We start from the raw sequence: 17959 nt of genomic DNA, 5'->3' as shown, positions 1-17959 counted from the left end.
TTGTTACAATTTTTACATCTTTATTCATTAAGATTACAGAATGTTTTAAATTATTGCTCATCATCTACCATTATCACTTGCAATATTTTAAACATAGGGTTTTTTTTCTTTATTAGACAACTTAAAACATGTTTGAGAATTTTGCCAGTTTGCACTGTATGAGGATTTACAACAATAAATACAGGAGTGGATTCTTCTTTTACCTTCCTATACTTTAAAAGGTTTTCATATCTGTATATAGGATGTATATACATATACGATGCTGGTGTCTTCCCCCGCCCACCTGTCTGTTGGTCAGCTCACGGCTGACAAAACAAAAAACAATGGTTTGTCCCCCTGACGCACAGGCTAGGATCCTGAGGCAGCTGTTCACGAAGCAACCATGGCCAACGAAAAAGGATGTGTACAAACACAGAAAGACATTTAGACTCACACACACCTATAGTCACCGCAGCTTTCTCTCAACATACTCTGAGACACACTCACACTTACGAAGGGGAAAAATAAGACTCAAGACAACAGGGCTACACTGACAACACTACTTTTAAGAGGGGATTCTCAACAGCACAAGGAGACAGAGAAATGCACGAACATCGGCAGGGAACAAAGTGACACTGAGGTTTGTGTGGGCTGTGACACAGTGTAGGATCGTGTTCATCACATGGTGGCGTATGGGTGTACGCTCGGTTCATCTGAGAGGTTCCTACGCACCTTTAAGATTTCATTTTGTGTCAGAGTTTCATTTGCTTTTTACCAAATTTAAAAGAATAGTTTAACATTTTGGAAAAACGCTGTTATTTCGCTTTCTTGTTGAGAGTTGCATGACATGTTTTATCACTTGTAAACAGCTAAAGAGCCGCCAATTAGCATAGCTTAGCATAAGTTAGCATTAAGACTGTAAGCAGGGGGAAACAGCTAGCCTGGCTCTATCTAAATCACAAACTATGTAAATAATGGACGTAGCTAACATGATGTTAAGTCACTGGTTTGTGGACTGCCATTTTGAAGTCATAGGTTAAGCATTTTGGCCCTTGCCATATTGGTTTTATGGAGCCAAAAGTGACCAATTTGACCAATTTTGGCCAAAAAAAATGGGGTGGATGTGAATCAGAAACAGCCTGTCAATCAAGTGGCCCCACCCCTTAAATATGCATAACTTTAAGTCTTAATAAAATGTAAACAGATGAGTTATATAACAATTCACACCCCGTACAGGCCAAAACTGTTTTTTGTACCAAGCTGTAAAAATGTTTACTTCTGCTGTAAAGTTGGGCATTTTAAGTTTTAAATTGAGCATGGGGATTAACTCTGTTTAAGAGTCAGCCTCAAGTGGTCATTAGAGGAACTGCAGTTTTTGGTACTTCCACATTGGCCCCATTTTTTAGCTTCGGCTTGGACTGAAGGTAACAAAATGTACCTACCTGCACCTAAAGATAGCTAACATGCTGTCTATTTCTATTCTGTTGAGCAAAACCTGGCTTTAGATGTGCTTGTTGTTGGATTTTGTTATGACGTCTCTCAACTCGCCGCAAGAAAAAGAATAAACATATTTCCCCAAAACCAAAATATTCCTTTAAAGACTTTGGCTGATATTACCTATCATGCAATCATTTTACTCATAATGTCATACAACAAAATTGCATGGGTTGTGCATATTTGTATTTTGAATGAGAAAGAGTTTTCATTCAACTGGCAAAAAACAAGTTTTGTGCTATCAAAATCTGTAAATGATCTAATTTATTTTCCATATACAACACAGTAAATTTTCAGACCTGGATAACAAGCTACGGTATGTGTGTGTTTGAGCATTTGATTGCTCGCTGTGAGAGTAGAGCTGGCAGCGTCTCCCTGCAGGTTAGCAGAGAATCTGATTGGTTCAGGTGCAGAGCCGGAATAGCGGCGGGGTGCACTCGGCTGTCGGGCGAAATGACTGTCAGGACTTTCTAATTTCCAGCTTCAGGTCAGCTGGGGACAAGCTGCCGGGGATGGTGACTGTGCAGCTCATTATACCAGTGGAATCTAAGTCTTTCAGGTCTTGAGGAAACCAAATATATCAGGGACAGCAAACCAAGCTTGGAGTTTTTAAAAAGGTGAAAAATTTCTTCACAGGCAAATGCACATAAAGTTGCAGAGAAGGTACGGAATCCCCAAAATCCCAAAAGCTGATTTCATTTATTTATTTTTAAATCTTGTGTGCACAACGTGATCAACTTGTTCACATGAGATAATTATCATCAGGGTTCCCACACATTTTTCAAATCTTCCCCATGACTTTTAAAGGACCAATCACTTACAACAAAAAGCCACTTTTACAAAACGCTCAAGGATTTTTACTAATTCCATGACTTCTACAGGCCTTCAAAACAAGATTGTGACCATGGGAACCCTTTATTTTCTATGCCCAAGTTATTATGTTGTGCTAACAAGATAAAAGATATCACCTTTGGGGACCCCGTATAATGTGCTTCTTGGATACAGAGAAAATAAATCATGGTGGAACTCAGATACCGGATTTTATTTTTCAAGATGAACCCCCTGACTGTATCTGCGAGTACCAAAGAGTTGTGGTGTGAATGGAAAGTACAGTAAATCTTAACAGCACCATACTTTGCAAAGAAGACCTGATTGAAGATATCTGTTTAAGTACCGGCCAGGCAGCGACTTGCTGCTCATTTGGTTTCTCTGTAAATATTTTCTGTCACAGTATTCAAAGTGAGGGTTAAAGTACATTTATTACACTTATCATTAGAACATTAAATTGCTTATCTTGATGACATATGTTGAATTTTTTCCCCCGAAAAGTAATATTAGATGGTGCAGGAGAGAAAAAGATAGAAAAATCTTAATTTCAATATAAATATCTAAATATACAGTATACCCCCTGTAATGATCTGATACCTGCCATGCTTCTAATACAGTATAGTCATTCTTGGCAAAGGAAAAAAGACAAAATGAAAAGGTTAGCTCTCACAAGCTTGAAATACTTTTCATTACTTCAACACTGGCGCCATGTGAGCAGTTGGAAGCTGAGAAAGAAGCAGCCAATGAGATGGTTTCACTGTGGTTTTTGAGTGACAGGCGGGAAGAACCGGTCACTATCCAGTCATACTAAGAAAACATTTTTATGACAAACTACAGGCTGATCCGAAGGGACAGAACGCATAAAAAAATGTTTAAAAACAGACACAATGGTGAATCTCAATGAAACAATCAAATAAAAGACATGATATGATTGGACCCTGAGATCCCGCCTAAATCCCGCCCACTAGGTCTAACCCCACCCTCACAATATTACACAAGAGAAAAAAAAATCACAGGTAGAAAAGAAAAGATGACAAAAAAAAAAAGACAAGGAAAAGTGTCCGTCGCTAAATCTTCAACGGTCATCTTCATTCACACAGATTGTTTTTTTTTTATCAAGTTTTTCATTTATATAGTTTATATCTTTTTAGCATTAATAATTTTATCTTTAATAGTTAAACAATATAAGATCTGGCATGGGAGGGTAGGATGGAGGGTTTACACACACACACACACACACACACACACACACACACACACACACACACACACACACACAAAGAGCGTCTAAAGACAAAGAGATAATGGTGGTGAAATGACGAGTGGAAGGGAAATAAAACATCTCCCAGGAGAAGATGTCGGCTAGCTAGCTAATGGCAAATGGCAGGAGCAGCTCCACGGAGCTAATGTTACCATTTTTGATGTCAAGCGTGAATAAATAAAACGGCTGCCATAAGCGCAGAGAAAGCCACGCCGCTCCGCCCCACCCCCTCCCCTTCAGGCTCAGTCAGAGCTCCTCCCCTACCCCCCCCAGGATATAAAGCAGGTGTGTTGACTGTTCTGTCCGTCCGTCCTTCTGCTCTCCTCCTCCTTACCCTCCTCTCCCTCTTTGAATCTGTGCCATTCATGGAGTATTTGTATCTGCAGTCTAACCCCGACACTGGCTTAATACCTACAGGACAAAAAAAGACAGCATGCAAGTTACTACAACCTGAAATAAAATCCCAGCCCTGAGCCTGCAAGACGATACGGAGGCCCATTGCTGCCAACACTGATGAAAAACAAAAAGATCCTGTAAATAATAATGAGAAACTTTCTCATAATAATGGATTAGTATTGATTTAGCATCTCAAAAATAATAGCACCACAAAATAATGCAACTTTTGAGATAATAAACAACATTTTTTAAATTCTGAAGTTATTATTTTAAGATGAGTAAATCATTATATTGAGAAAGCTTCTCGCTAAGTCATTCTTTTGAAATCATTAAATCATAATTCTGAGATAAGTCATTGTTTTGCAACTGTAAGTCATTATTTTGAGACACTATGTTATTTTAAGTTATGAAGTCGATTTTTTGAGATACTAAGATGTAATTTTGAGATAGTAAGTCATTATCTTGCAATAATACGTCATTATTTTGACACACTGCGTTACTTTAAGATACTAAGTCATTATTTCTGGGGCGAGTCATTATTTTGAGATAATTAATCATTATTTTGAGATGACAAGTCATTATCTCGGGATATGAAGTCATTATTTTGAGACTCTACATTATTTTGATACATTCAATAATTATTTTTGAGATACTAAAAAATAGTCATTGTTTCAAAAAACGTTCTGATCACAATGACTAATGAATCTTTTTTTTTCATCACTGGGCAGAGATGGGTTTCCATATCACCAACCAAGCATTAAAGTTTCTTCCTTTTAGGATTAACTCTTAAACAAAATACAAATATTGTATGAAAGTGTTTCCATACCTATAGTAGTTTGGCTTAAAGGGCCCGTTCTTGTTCAAGCCCAGATACTTGGCCTGCTCATCACTCAGCTCTGTAAGATGTGCGTCAAACGTAGGGAGATGTAAGCTGGCCACATACTCGTCTGAGGAGAGAGAGGAGGAACATGTTAACATTCATCAGGCGTCTGTGCTTGATTAATCATTCAAATGGGAAAAGGAAGAGGGAGGCTCCAGAATTAACCGTCTCTCCATCTCTTTTCTTCCTCTCCTCATCCTTCTTTGTGTCTTCTGTCTTCATCTCAGCCTTTCCTTTCATCCCTTCTCTCTCCATCATCCCTCTGTCAGCGCGTGCTGTGGTAGCAGTCACTGACAGGGTGACCTACATTTGGCTCCCTGTTTCTCTTTACTATGTATCTGCTTTGCTCTAACCCACCGAGGGAACGCCAGAAATGTGACGGGCAACGCTGTTGTCACGCACGCACACGTGCACACACAGGACTCATTCTACTGTGAACGATAAGCTATCCAGGGAGACAACTCTGGACTGAACAGATGAGACGGGCTGTGTTGTCTATCGAGATAAACGCAATATGCCTGCAGGCTCTCTGCTGAGGCAAAAATAAACTCTGTTATCACTTCCTGCTTGGTGGCTACTTAAGTACCAAACAAGGTTATTTTGCATCTCCCTGGCCTTATATCCTGCTGTGTTTATGTTATAAACAGACATTGCTACTCATATTTGTGTATTTTTGTATTCATCAGTCTTTGAATGAGTTTCATTCCCTCTTCAAATTCTGAACTGACAAATATCTTACCCATCTTCTTAGGCAGCAGGTAAACATCCTGTTTGTAGCGTCCTTCTGGGGCGTTGTACAGCTCTATCAGAGCCAGCGCCTGGGCAGACACACAAGTGTTACTCACATACATGCTCATACTTGAATTACGCCTCAGGATTGTATGCATCAGTGAGCCAATCAAGTTTCAGTTTACATACATGTTTGTCAAGTACTCAAGTGTAGACGTGACAGCAGACAATGCTTCAAATATGGATGCAGCTGCATAAAAAGCTACAAATTATAAAACATGGATGCTTCAAACATCTTCCCCTCGGCAGCACAGACAATCTATACAGTATATAGCACAGTTTAAGGTGGACACCCACAATTAGTGTCGCCAATTCAAAATCTGACCAAATGTCTCCTCTTCTGACAGTCAGTAATGACCAGAAAGGCGTTTTTGCAGAACACTGTGATGTCACAGTGAAGTTGACCTTTGACCTTTTGGATACAAAATGTCATCACTTCATCATTTTTTGGCCTGTCGGACATTTGTGTAAAATCTAGTTATTTAGCTAATTTAGTTAATCTAGTTAATTATTGAGTCCAAGTGGACATTTATACCAAATCTGGAGAAATTTCCTCTAAGCATTCCTGAGAGAAAGCATCCATGAGTACATGAATGTGAGGTCAAAGTGACCTTGACCTTTGACAACCAAAACCTCATTAGTTAATCACTGAGTCAACAAAGTGGAAGTCTGTGCAAAATTTAAGGAAATTCCTTCAAGGCCTTCTTAAAGTATAGCATTCATGAGAATGAGATGGACTCAAGGTCACGGAGACCTTGACCTGTGACCGCCAAAATCTAATCAGTTCATTGTTAAGTCCTTGTTGACATTGGTGCCAAATTTGCAGAGATTTCTTCGAGGCATTCTTAAGAAATCATGCTCAAAAGAATGAAACGGGTGGACAACCTGAAAACATAATGCCATTTGCCACAGATATCAAAGAAACAAAGTGGGAGCAGTCTACAAAATGTAAAATACAAAATTAATCAGATATGGACAACAAAAAATACACCTATTGCAGAACTGTAACTCCTTTTAAGTCTGCAACAACATTTTAAGCATTTTTTTACCAGTCATTTATTTACTTTTAACATTTTCTTTTATATGTTGGATTAATGGGTTGTCTGTGAGGGACAGGAACTGTCTGAACAGTGATGTTAAGGTCTGCTCCAAGAAAGTCCAGCAGAGAGACCTATGCTCTCGGTAGAAATATGTATCCCACAAAACAAAAGGAATCATTAGCCAATCTGATCACATCTTGTTTAGCAATTTCACTTTAATGCCCTCAGGCCGGAGCTGCAAAGTGCCCCTTAGGAAAACAAACTGCTCCTCTGAGTCCTTTATTCCTTCTGCTGTAAGTCTGCTTAATGTTGGCAGTAGTCTTTTTAAATGACTGTTTTATTTTGTAACCACATAGTTGGTTAATCGTTGTGTGCGCTCTTCTTCACATGGCTGGCAGCCCACACATTCAATAAATGTAGTCAAGTAATATGCGATGCATTAGAAGGTCTTATTTATATTTAGTAACTTACTTGTGTGTGAATTTTTTTGTCTTTGCCTGGTCCTCCTGTGAGTCAATATGCATGGGACCAAACGAGGACCCAGTGTGCATCTTTTGCCCACGTACTGATTACTCTGACATACTACTGCTGATTGCTGCTTGTCCTCGTCTGTGAGTTTATGTATTGAAAAACTGAATTTTTCTTCCAGGATGAATAAAGTTGTCTGAATCAAATCATGGACAACAATTCCAATGAGACAAAAAAATCTGCTCTGCAGTTGTACCTGGGTGGTGGCGGTGATGGAAAGCACGAAAGTGGGCACAGTGGAACAGCTGAGGTTCAGCAGACGACCCTGCAGAGCAAGACAAAGCAAGACAAGGTTGAAGTACACAAAGAAAAAGCACAGAATTTTGCCACTGAGAGAACAAAGTGTCAAAACGTGCAGCCTGGGTGGCATGATGCATGTGTTAGAAAACTCTATTTTAGGGATAGCAAGTGTCGCACAAACATTTCCAGGCCCCTGACTCTTTGAATTCTTATCTGCAACTGTTTATGTCTTCACTCTGACAGCCACTGCTGTGCAAATTATATTAAGAAAGATGATGTTTTGCCCAAAATACCAAACTGTTGCTGCTGTCTGAGATGCTGCATTGCAGTGAATGAATTAGGGAGATCCCAAGTGTTGCAGAAAATTAGGTAGTTGGTATGTAAAACTGAAACACTCTGCAGTTATGAGGAAGGGGGAACAGACAGAGGACGTATTGTTTTTGCAAGATGAAAGCAGAAATAAAACCGTTAATAAGGTTTTAATGTCCTGGGAACACTAAAAATCACATGACTGATTGAAACTCAAATCTTATTAGTCCCATCACTCTCATACTCTTCGAAGATGATGCGTGTGGTTTTAATTGTGTAGAAGCTTTTCTTTCTTTATTGTTTCATTGTGCTGCTTTGAACCCTCAGACGTATTTCTGGTCGGACAGAGAAACACATCTACTTTTTAAACATTCCGAAAGGCTTGCATGTTAACAGGTTTGTAAATATGCGCAAATATCATATGACCAACGTTTTCAAGAGGGCAGCTGAAGGATTAAAAGAGGGAAGTTGTGTTCGTATGGTCCAACAATTCAGCCATCGGTGGAGAAAAAGTCTCATTTTGATGCAAAGAAAATGGCACAAGCAGCTTCAGTCAATTAACTTTTCCATATTTTGACATGATAAACAACATGTTAGGGCACATTCTTTATTTTGTTTTTTTTTTGACATTGTGTGTCTTGCATTATTTTGGTCACTGTGTTTAAACTTTACCCTAACTTTACATAGTTTTGTCTATGTTACATTTTGGTAGGGCTGTTGCTATAATGCCTCCTGAGTATACCATTTCTGCTTAAGTAGAAAACACTTTAAGGTTAAAGTTGTTATTTTTATACTACTATTAAGTCAGAGTATGCACGGCTGCATGTAAACAGGAATAATATTGGAATAATCATTTTCATTAGCCATGTAAACAACTTAGTAGGGATTTTTTTTGGAATAAGGGCCAAAAACTGAATATTTTGTGCATGATACATAGTCTGTCTTGTCTGCAAAAACCTATATTTATGTATTTATGTGGCCCTCCTCCCCGTCTGGTTTAGCAATGGCGCCAAGCACAAGATCAGAAATTTGTTTAAATAATTATATGAGTGTAAAGCATAACATAGCAAAACAAATATATGAAACAAAGAGAATAAAAATATCTGCTTTTTATACTTAAAAGAAAACCAGCTATCTATAATTCTCTATTTTTCAGAGATTTTAAAGGATGATATTAAGTAATACTTTTTTAAGTAAATGCCATTTTTGGAACTCTATTTTGGATGGGATGGAGGCGGGCGAGGTGAGGATGGAGGAGCTGATCTACTGATGTGGTTCAAACCTGCAGGAGATCAAACAGAGACAGAGGCATCGGCGGGCTGTCTGTCTGTCTGGCTGGCCCTGACAGACTGCTCTCATTCTGTCACAGTTTGTAGCACGCACGCACACACACACACGCACGCACGCACACACGCACACACACACACACACACAGCCTTAACCTGCAATGTGCATATGCAGGGTTGTGTGTGCGAGTGTGTCTGCATGATCCCTCGTACATTTTCTACAGCTTAATTTGTTGACAAATTTGAGTCTCATCATTTTTGTATAACTAAATAAAAGTCTCAAGATTCAACTACTTCCTCTACTGATGTTCTTTCTGGGTAAGAGTGTGTGTGTGATTTAGTGTGTGTGTGTACCTCAGCCAGCAGCACTATCCTCTTGCCGTCAGGCCAGATGACGTGGTCCACCTGAGAGCGCACTCTCTCCCAGGTCAGTTCAGGAGTGCGCAGGCTTGCCTGCAGAATGACAACAACATCATGAGACATTTCTTTGGTTTTGATTGTATTTTTTTCTCCACTTATTATTTGTGTTGGTGCTGAGCGGTACCTCATCTACCATCCACAGGCCAGAAGTTGACTCATTGTGTGTTTGGTCTTTTCCAGGACTAAAGTACTTTAAAAAAGTCACAACTTCCTCTAGTGTCTGAACTACTTCCTGGGATGGCTGTCTTCTCAAGAAATAAATAAATAAATAACAAATAAAGATAATTTCCTCTCATATTTTTTCCCCATTGACTCTGTCTTACTTTTGTTATGGTCATAAGAAAACAATCCCTGTGCCATGACCTTTATCTTTGACCTGTATATTTTAACAAACCACACAGCGAAACAATTACAATATACATGTTTAACATTAAAATTTTACAAAGAATCATGAATCAGCTTTAAAACTAGAATTAATGCCTTGTGGTTTTATGGCTCCACGACTTACAGTTTGCATCCATGTGAAATTGTAATGAGTTAATTCTTGAGTCCAAGTTAATATTTGTGCTACATTTGAAGCATGCATTCATAAGACATCGCATTCACAAAAATGGGATGGATAGACAAACCCAAAAAAATATGGATAGGTTGCATTATAAAACAAAATCTCATCTGTTGACCAGATTTCATCAAATCTATTTTTAAAAGAGTTAACGGAAACATGCACGAGATCCACTAGAAGCTCATTCTTGTGTGAAATTTTTTTTTGTCTCTTTTCAGAGAAATACTTAAGTAGGAATCATTTTTATAAGTTCCCTCTTTAATTTAACCTAATGTTCAAAAGGTGGATGACAGGTCCAGCTGCAATACCATATACTCTGAACAAGCTTATAAACCTCAATCATGTCTTCTCTGTGTCTCCTGTATGCTAGAGTTCGTAACTCTTATCTTCTTAACATTTCCTCATGTGACTTTCAGACCTGGGATTCATGTAACTCTTCTCTGCACTTTTATTTTCTTTATATTTTAATGTATAAGGACAATAGACAAAACTTGAAAATCCAAGATCTTACCAAGCATTTATATAATGGCACAAAATTTAATTGCATATGTTAATAGTTTTAACGGTTTAACTTTGTTTTAGACTTGTTGTTGTTGTTTATTGGCTTGGGGAATTCTACTAAAGCAGCCCTGCTACTGAAAGCTAAGCTGACAGGAGGACATTCAACATGCTGTCACATGTTATCAAGAATTGTCGTACTTTGGTGTCTGTATTGCTGATTCTTGATTATGTTTTGATTTTCTATCATGTCTCTTGATTTGATATTTACTGTCATTTTTTGTTACTTTACACGTTAATACAAGCTGATGACTGACCACATCGATCTCAGTGTTGGAGTGTCCCATGTTGCAGACGATGCAGCCGTTCTTCATGCGGTCGAGGTTCTCTCTCACCACCACGTTCTTATTGCCTGGTGGATGGAGAGAGATGATTTAGAGAAAGACAGATGAGGACACATGAAGAAACGGAAAGAGATTTTAACAAATGTGAAATAGACAAAAAGATAAACACAAAAAGAGTAGAGGGTACTTGGAGTTTTGTCAAATGTCTCTGTAAGGTTAAAACTTTAATTTTCAGTGTGTCTGCAGGTTTGTCTGCACTTTTTCAAAGTGATTTTTAACAAAAAAAAAATCAATGCTCTTTTTTTTATTCAATCATTGAAGTTGAGTATAAAATAAATATGTGTTAGAAAGTTTTTTTCAGTAATATGGTTATTGGAGTGAGTCTGTTAATTTATATTTATCCAAAAGGTAAAGTATAAAATTATGTAGGTAAGATTCTGTGGTAGGTTTAAAGATTTCTAACATCATTCACATTAGTAACCTGCAGAAGAGCTTCACTAATGACAAAAACAAATTAAAAGATGGATAAATTGAATTAGGTAAAATATTTGTTGCATTTAAGACCTCACAAATTCAAATGTAAGACTATTTTATGATTTTTAAGCCCTAATATTTACATAATTGAATTTAAGACTTTTTAAAGAGACACCGTAGAGACACTGTAAAATTAGATTTTAGTTACTTTTTATCTCACCATTTAGCATATTTAAGTCTGAATCTGTGAATAAGTTTAAGTGCTCCACTTGTCTGCACAGGGAATCTTTCACAAAATGAATATGAAAAGGAAAAATTCCATTTTTGCTTTAACATGACTTGAATTTAGCTGCAAAGGATATTAACAATTTAAAGTGTGATTTCACTGCAGGTTTTCATGATTTTTTAAACCAACTGAAGACTTATTTTGCCCGTACTTCACTGCAGCAGCATTATTAATTCACCAGGAACCCACAAAGCTTTGTGAATTTTGCTTCGAGGGCTCTAATGAGTCGACCTTAATGTAGCTTCCAGTACGTGACCTTATTAAAGCCAATGCTAGTCCTGTTTTATTTATTTTACAACACTTTGTAAGTTAATTGGGAAAACCTTCCACGCACGTCATGTGCCTCCGTCTACCTTATTATCCTCCTATTGTCGTTTCTTTTCATTTGCAGTCGCCCTGAGGAGAGCCCTCTGCTTCAGGCCTGCCAGCAGCATTAGGTAATGAAGCAGAGAAACAAGTAATTCTCTGCTCCAATTAAGTGTTCAGGACAACTCCCTCGCTGCTGAGCTCAGAACTTGATTAGTGGCTGTTGGACTCAGATGACATTGCCGAATATCTGCCCAGTTATCCCGAACGAACACTGACAGAACTCTATGTTCCTTATGCATTTTAAACTTCACCAGTCAAAAGAGGCTGAGAGAAATATAAAGAGAGAGAAAGCGGCTGAACAGACCTGTGCAGGTGATGACGATGTCCACTTGTCTGATGACTTCATTCAGCTTCACCAGCCTGAAGCCGTCCATGCTGTAATTAAGAGAAAAACAATCAAGAGCATAAGACTGGTGTTTAACACCAGCAGTGGGACATGAGAAGCTGAGAAAGTGGAGTCTCACCAGGCCTGCAAGGCACAGATTGGGTCGATCTCTGTGACGTAGACAATGGAGCCCATAGCTTTGAGCGCAGCACAGCAGCCTTTTCCCACCTGAGGATGACAGACTCAGGGTGTTATCATACGGCATAACAGCAGGTTTCAGTCATTTATCCACACTCTTTTAGCTGTCACTTTCCTGCTTGTTTTACTAGTTTTAAAACACTCTCCATCTCAGCAGCTGCCATAAAAACGAGCTACATGTGCTATGAGGATTTATCTGCTTATTTGAGCATTTCTATATATGGACGAGGAATAGAAAAGCAAACCGTGCGCCGTGTTAGTCTTTAATACCGAACACCTTCTCACAAGACGCTCTGACAGAAGCTGTCAACAGCAGCAAGCCTCTGTTCCAGTTACGTGTACAAACTTTCTAGCGACCGGTTCTATACCAATTTAAGTCAGTTGAAGACGAGTCAGGAGACAGACTCTCTCAGTGAACAAGCATTTCATAAGAGCCTGTGTGAAAATGTCAGCCTCACCTCTCCGTATCCACACACCACCACCTGTTTGCCTCCAAACATGACATCAGTGGTCCTCTTCAAGCTGAGGACAGAGGCACAATTATTTCCCCGACAGCCTAATATTTATTCAGACTGAGCAGAGACGAGGTGGATGTAATTGTCCTGCAATGCTACATGCTTAAACAACAAACATGCTCGTTTTTAATATCATTAATGAGGTTAAAAGCAGAGACTGTTTCATACCCGTCTAAGATGGACTCCCTGCAGCAGTAGAGGTTGTCAAACTTCTGCTTGGTCACTGAGTCGTTGACGTTCATGGCTGGGACACAGAGCTTTCCTGCCTTGGACAGCTGGTACAACCTACAAACACATAAATTTAACGAGAAGGTGGAAAAACTCAAGTTATGCTTTCATACATCATTTTTATACTGAGTGTTGACAATGCAGTTTCAATAACCACTCATTACATTTTAAGGGTTACATTTTAAGACAAAGTTTTGTAATTATGTATTTATTTATTCATCAAAAATAAATAAATATATATGCCACTTTACATTTCTCTTCTCTTTTCCATCACTTACATGTTATCATATTCTTTATGTATGCTAATTTTTGTATACTATAACATTGTAAAATTAACTTTATTTTTAGGTGGAGGCTTCAAATACGCACACTGGGTTGCGTATTATTTTTAATCTTTAACATGTTGTGTATTTTGTGCAAAAATAAAAACATAAAACAAAGATATACACAGAGGTGCTTCAATTGTGTAGTTAATGAGCTGTTAATAGTGTAATATTTTTACCACTAGATGGCGATGTCAACACACCAGAAACTGCAGAAACTGTGAGCTAAAAGCAAACTGTACCTCTGTGTGTTCATGTTTGAGTTTCTGTAAAAAACTGACTTTTACTTTTATTATGTCGCATTTTCAATACAAAGAACTGGTTTTACCTGCAGCCATGTAATGTTTTATCTGCAAGCAACGATGAAGGCAAGAAAGGATGTGTGCATGTTTTAAGTCCCACCTGTGCACACCGGTGACACTCTCCTCGACGATGCCCTTGATCTTCTTGAACATGTTGGGGTACTTTTTATAGATCCAGTGAGTCAGGTCGCCACCATCATCCAAGATCTGACACAATTGGAGAGACAGAGAGAGGAAAAATATGAAAAAATGGTGAGAATGAAAGCAAAAGACAGCCAATGAAAGAAAGAACCTTCATAATACATGGGATTGACCCTCAAAGTTACAGATTATTTCCACATTTTTAAAAATATTTTTAATTTTGTGTTTTTTCTTAAACATTCAAAAGAGGAAAATTAGTTTAACCTCAAGTTTATTTTTTCCAAGTCTAAGAAAAAAAATGCATAACTTATTTCTGCAGTTCAGCCCTGTAAATGTTCTGGATGAAAAAAATACACATTTTATTTAAGTATATCCTTCATGTAAGTCTACCCAGTTTAAAAATAGCCTCACTGTATTTAAAAAGATCGAGCTGTCTGCTAAAAATAGCAGCAGCACTGACAGGGGCTGCTGGCTGCAAATAAAACGAAAAGATGAGAGAAGTCAGCTTTATTTAGAATGTAGGTGCGCTACCATGTTGGGTTGCCATCCTTCCACGTTGACACAGCGATCGATGCACCACCAGAAGTCGTCCTCTGACTCACCCTTCCATGCAAACACACTGAAACCTAGAAAGAAGACAGGAAGTGTTTAATATGAATATTTTAAGAAGTGAAAGACAGGGGAGAAGCAAAGTGGCAGGTGTCACACACTGGAGTCCCAGTCTCACCTCCCTCTGCCAGTGCAGCTGCCACTTCATTCTGGGTGGAGTAGATGTTGCAGGCCGCCCATCTGCACTGAGCACCCAAAGCTGACAGAGTCTCCATCAGCACCTGAGGAGCAGAGGGGTTGAAGTTTTTCTTCCATTAGTATTTTATTGAACCTTTTATAATAACTAAATAAAATAATGATGAAAATGATTAAAATTGACATAACTAAATATACATAAGTAATTCTAAGGAAAATAAAAATGAATAATTAAACAGAAATAATCAATAAAAAGAGGTACAAACACATACAATTAAAAAACAAATCAAATTTATATGTAAATATGCGCCACAATCTACTCTGATCTACAAGCAGCTAGAGGGTCAAAATTGGACCTTTTTGTGTGTAGCTGCTGAGGGTTTTGTTTGGGCTGTGACAGTGTGTGTTTCGCATTTCTACTCACAGCAGTCTGGGCAGTGATGTGGGTGCAGCCCACCACCTTGGCACCGGCGAGGGGTTTCTCCCCCTGGGCTCGCTTCCTCAGAGCCATCAGGGCTGGCATCTCTGAAAGAGACGCACAAACCGACACATAAGTGGATAATCAGCTGGATGGTTAAGGAATTCCCATCATTTAATCCTGCTAATTCTTCATTGCTAAGCCATCGTCTCATCCAGCTGAAGGAGTTACTGATGCTAAGGGTGTTTGTGTGTGTGTGTGTGTGTGTGTGTGTGTGTGTGTGTGTGTGTGTGTGTGTGTGTGTGTTTGCGTAGCCTGCAGGGTTCAGCTGAGTCTCTCTGTATGTTCTGTGAGGTCATTAGTGGATGATGTGAATGATGTGTGTTTACATGTTGGTTCTTAAATGTTCTTCTCACTTGTAGTGGCAGGGGACATTAATGTCAAAGAGATACATTTAAATGACATTGTCAAGTACTTGCAGAGAGCTTACTTGGAAGAATATAATCCGATTTCTTTTTTACACCTCAACTTTAGAGCAGATAATTGTCTATAGCACAACCATGTTGGAGAAAATGTGGGGTAGTGAATGTGGATCATACCCATTTTTTTTTGCTTTGACCTTAAATTGGACCGTTTTGGATAAACGTTCATATGGTACTTATCAAAATCCTTGGCTACGATATACCTCGATCATGTAAAGTTCTGGATTTTGGTAATATGACAGGAGGTACTGGGACAGATATCTACTGAAAATCCTTTTTGTGAATTAAATATATGATATGGAACTGTTAACCCACAGGATAAGAGTTTAAGAGGAGCACTGTCGAGAGAAATGGGAGAAATGGACGATTTTTATATGTCAAAGACAAGATAAAAGACTGAACCACTGAATATGTCACAAGGATGTATGTGTTTTTGAGACACGGCAATCTGGATCTTTTTGTGTCCTTTTTGTTTATTTGTTTAGTACTATATTTTCTGTCTTTTTTAACACTTTTACAAAAACCATAAAAATTGAGTGTTGAGTAATTAAATGCCACTCTTGTAGCCATTAGCATTAAGCCTCTTTTAGGTGAGATGTGACTGTTGTTTGATTTACCTTGCTCTGCGATCTCGATCTCTCTGCGTCCAAAGTCGGCCTGTTTGATGTTTTTGATGCAGAAGTCTCCGTTGCCCTTGGAGTTCTTCTGCTGTTTGTCTCGAGGAGATGTCTCATCGTCAGAGCTGTCTGTGTATGACGCAGCTAAAAAAGAAACACACACAAAGACGGCAGTATTGTCAGTATTTCAAACACGTAGAAGGTACAGTATTGACAGAAAATTCTTGTTGGAATCAAAGTAACCCCTTCCAGAACTGCGTTATTCACAAAATTCTTTTAATATGACTTTTTTCTCAAATAATCTCAAACAAAAACACATTTAAGAAGATTTCCTACAACAATTAAATAATTTGAAGGATAATTTATGAGAAGTCTAGTTTGCAATTAAGTATTCTGAACTCCCTTTTACAACCCTTTATGTACTATTATTTTTACACAACCCAAACTGGACTACTGACAGAACTGCACCCTGCTGCACTGTGCCTCTCCGTTATCAGAATCTGAGGAGCACAGACTGTTATAAATGGGTATAGAAGATTGCTCGTACTTGAAACAATGATAAAAGCAATGGAGAAGTCTGCTGCCCTTCATGGCACTCTGACTATGATTTGTGTTTGTGCCTGCTTTTGGCTGTTCACACTGAAAACCTCGACATTGCAACATGAAAACAGGTTTGAGCCCTGAATAAATCTCCATGAAACAGGTGTATACGTCTACAGATAAGTTTGTACGTGGAGTGTTATGAAGAGTTTGATCTGACAGACTAAAGACTCAGCAGTGCTAGATCAGGATTTTATTGAACTCTTTAAAGGGTATGTCCGTATTTTTCAACCTGGACCCTCTTTTCCCATGTTTTTATTTTGTCTACGTGACTAATAGGAACAATAATTTTGGAAATTGGTCCAGTCTTGAGCGAAACAGGCTGCAATGTAACCACTCGGGGCAGTCTGCACTGTGAATTTACATCGACTAAATGTGTCTGACAACTTATGCCTACAGAGATAGACATTTTTGTTCAGGAGTAAGATCGTTTTTGTTTAACAAGAAACAGACTAAATTGTCATTGCTAAACCCAAAAAACTCTGTCTGAATAAAGTAATTTCTTTATCGTAAAACCCCACTATTCAAGTCAACACAAAAAAACCTACAAAACTTCTGGTTTGGTTAAAATAAACAATTAATGTTCACTGTTAGTTGTGAAAATATGCTGCTCTATACACTCTAAACTTACTGTTTATTTAAATGGAGTCTGGTGGAGCTGGTGATTGTGATTTTGGGGCCGTTTCTGGTCTAATAAACTGAATATGGGAGTGGCAAAAACAAGCACCTTTCGTTGATGTAAACTGATGGTGCAAACATGTCCCGAGAGGATACATTGCAGCCTGTTTCTTTGCTGCTGGCTGAAGAGCTTTTGCTCAACAATGGCCAAATTTCAAAAACTACAGTTGCCATAAGTCACTTAGACACACAAACAGGTCACCGAAAACAAACAAACACCGAAAATAGGTCGAAAATATCACCCTTTAACTGTCTGGACAAACTAGAAGCAAAGTTTGTTTTTCTATTTTTGTTTTTGAAAGTGGACCACTGCCAACAGACAGCAGAGGGATCAACAGGTTCAGTAGACTTTTAGGACTTAACACATGGCTCAGCTAAACCTGCAGTCTGAAAGAGATCAATAAC

At 38.5% G+C, this 17959-nt stretch overlaps 1 protein-coding gene across 5 annotated transcripts in view; it reads right to left on the bottom strand.

The window, feature by feature from the left end:
- ahcyl2b (adenosylhomocysteinase like 2b) overlaps positions 1-17959 on the bottom strand; it is a 60715-nt gene continuing 42756 nt past the window's right edge. For all 5 annotated transcript variants that reach the window (XM_088072518.1, XM_042511383.2, XM_088072519.1 and 2 more), the window contains exons 3-17: positions 16277-16420; positions 15184-15284; positions 14743-14845; positions 14547-14641; positions 13975-14081; positions 13190-13306; positions 12965-13028; positions 12448-12536; positions 12288-12358; positions 10828-10922; positions 9385-9483; positions 7392-7460; positions 5578-5656; positions 4785-4905; positions 1-3973 (exon numbers count right to left, since the gene is read on the bottom strand). In XM_088072518.1, the coding sequence (XP_087928644.1) occupies positions 3967-3973; positions 4785-4905; positions 5578-5656; positions 7392-7460; positions 9385-9483; positions 10828-10922; positions 12288-12358; positions 12448-12536; positions 12965-13028; positions 13190-13306; positions 13975-14081; positions 14547-14641; positions 14743-14845; positions 15184-15284; positions 16277-16420 (1361 nt within the window). In that variant the 3' untranslated portion in view covers positions 1-3966. The remainder of the gene's footprint in view (positions 3974-4784; positions 4906-5577; positions 5657-7391; positions 7461-9384; positions 9484-10827; positions 10923-12287; positions 12359-12447; positions 12537-12964; positions 13029-13189; positions 13307-13974; positions 14082-14546; positions 14642-14742; positions 14846-15183; positions 15285-16276; positions 16421-17959) is intronic.

Source organism: Plectropomus leopardus, chromosome 22 (assembly GCF_026936395.1).
Source record: "Plectropomus leopardus strain MGB_pleo_1.0 chromosome 22, ASM2693639v1, whole genome shotgun sequence".
NCBI lineage: Eukaryota > Metazoa > Chordata > Actinopteri > Perciformes > Serranidae > Plectropomus > Plectropomus leopardus.
Note: the sequence above shows the minus strand (reverse complement) of the source record. Positions and strands in the feature narration are given on the sequence as shown.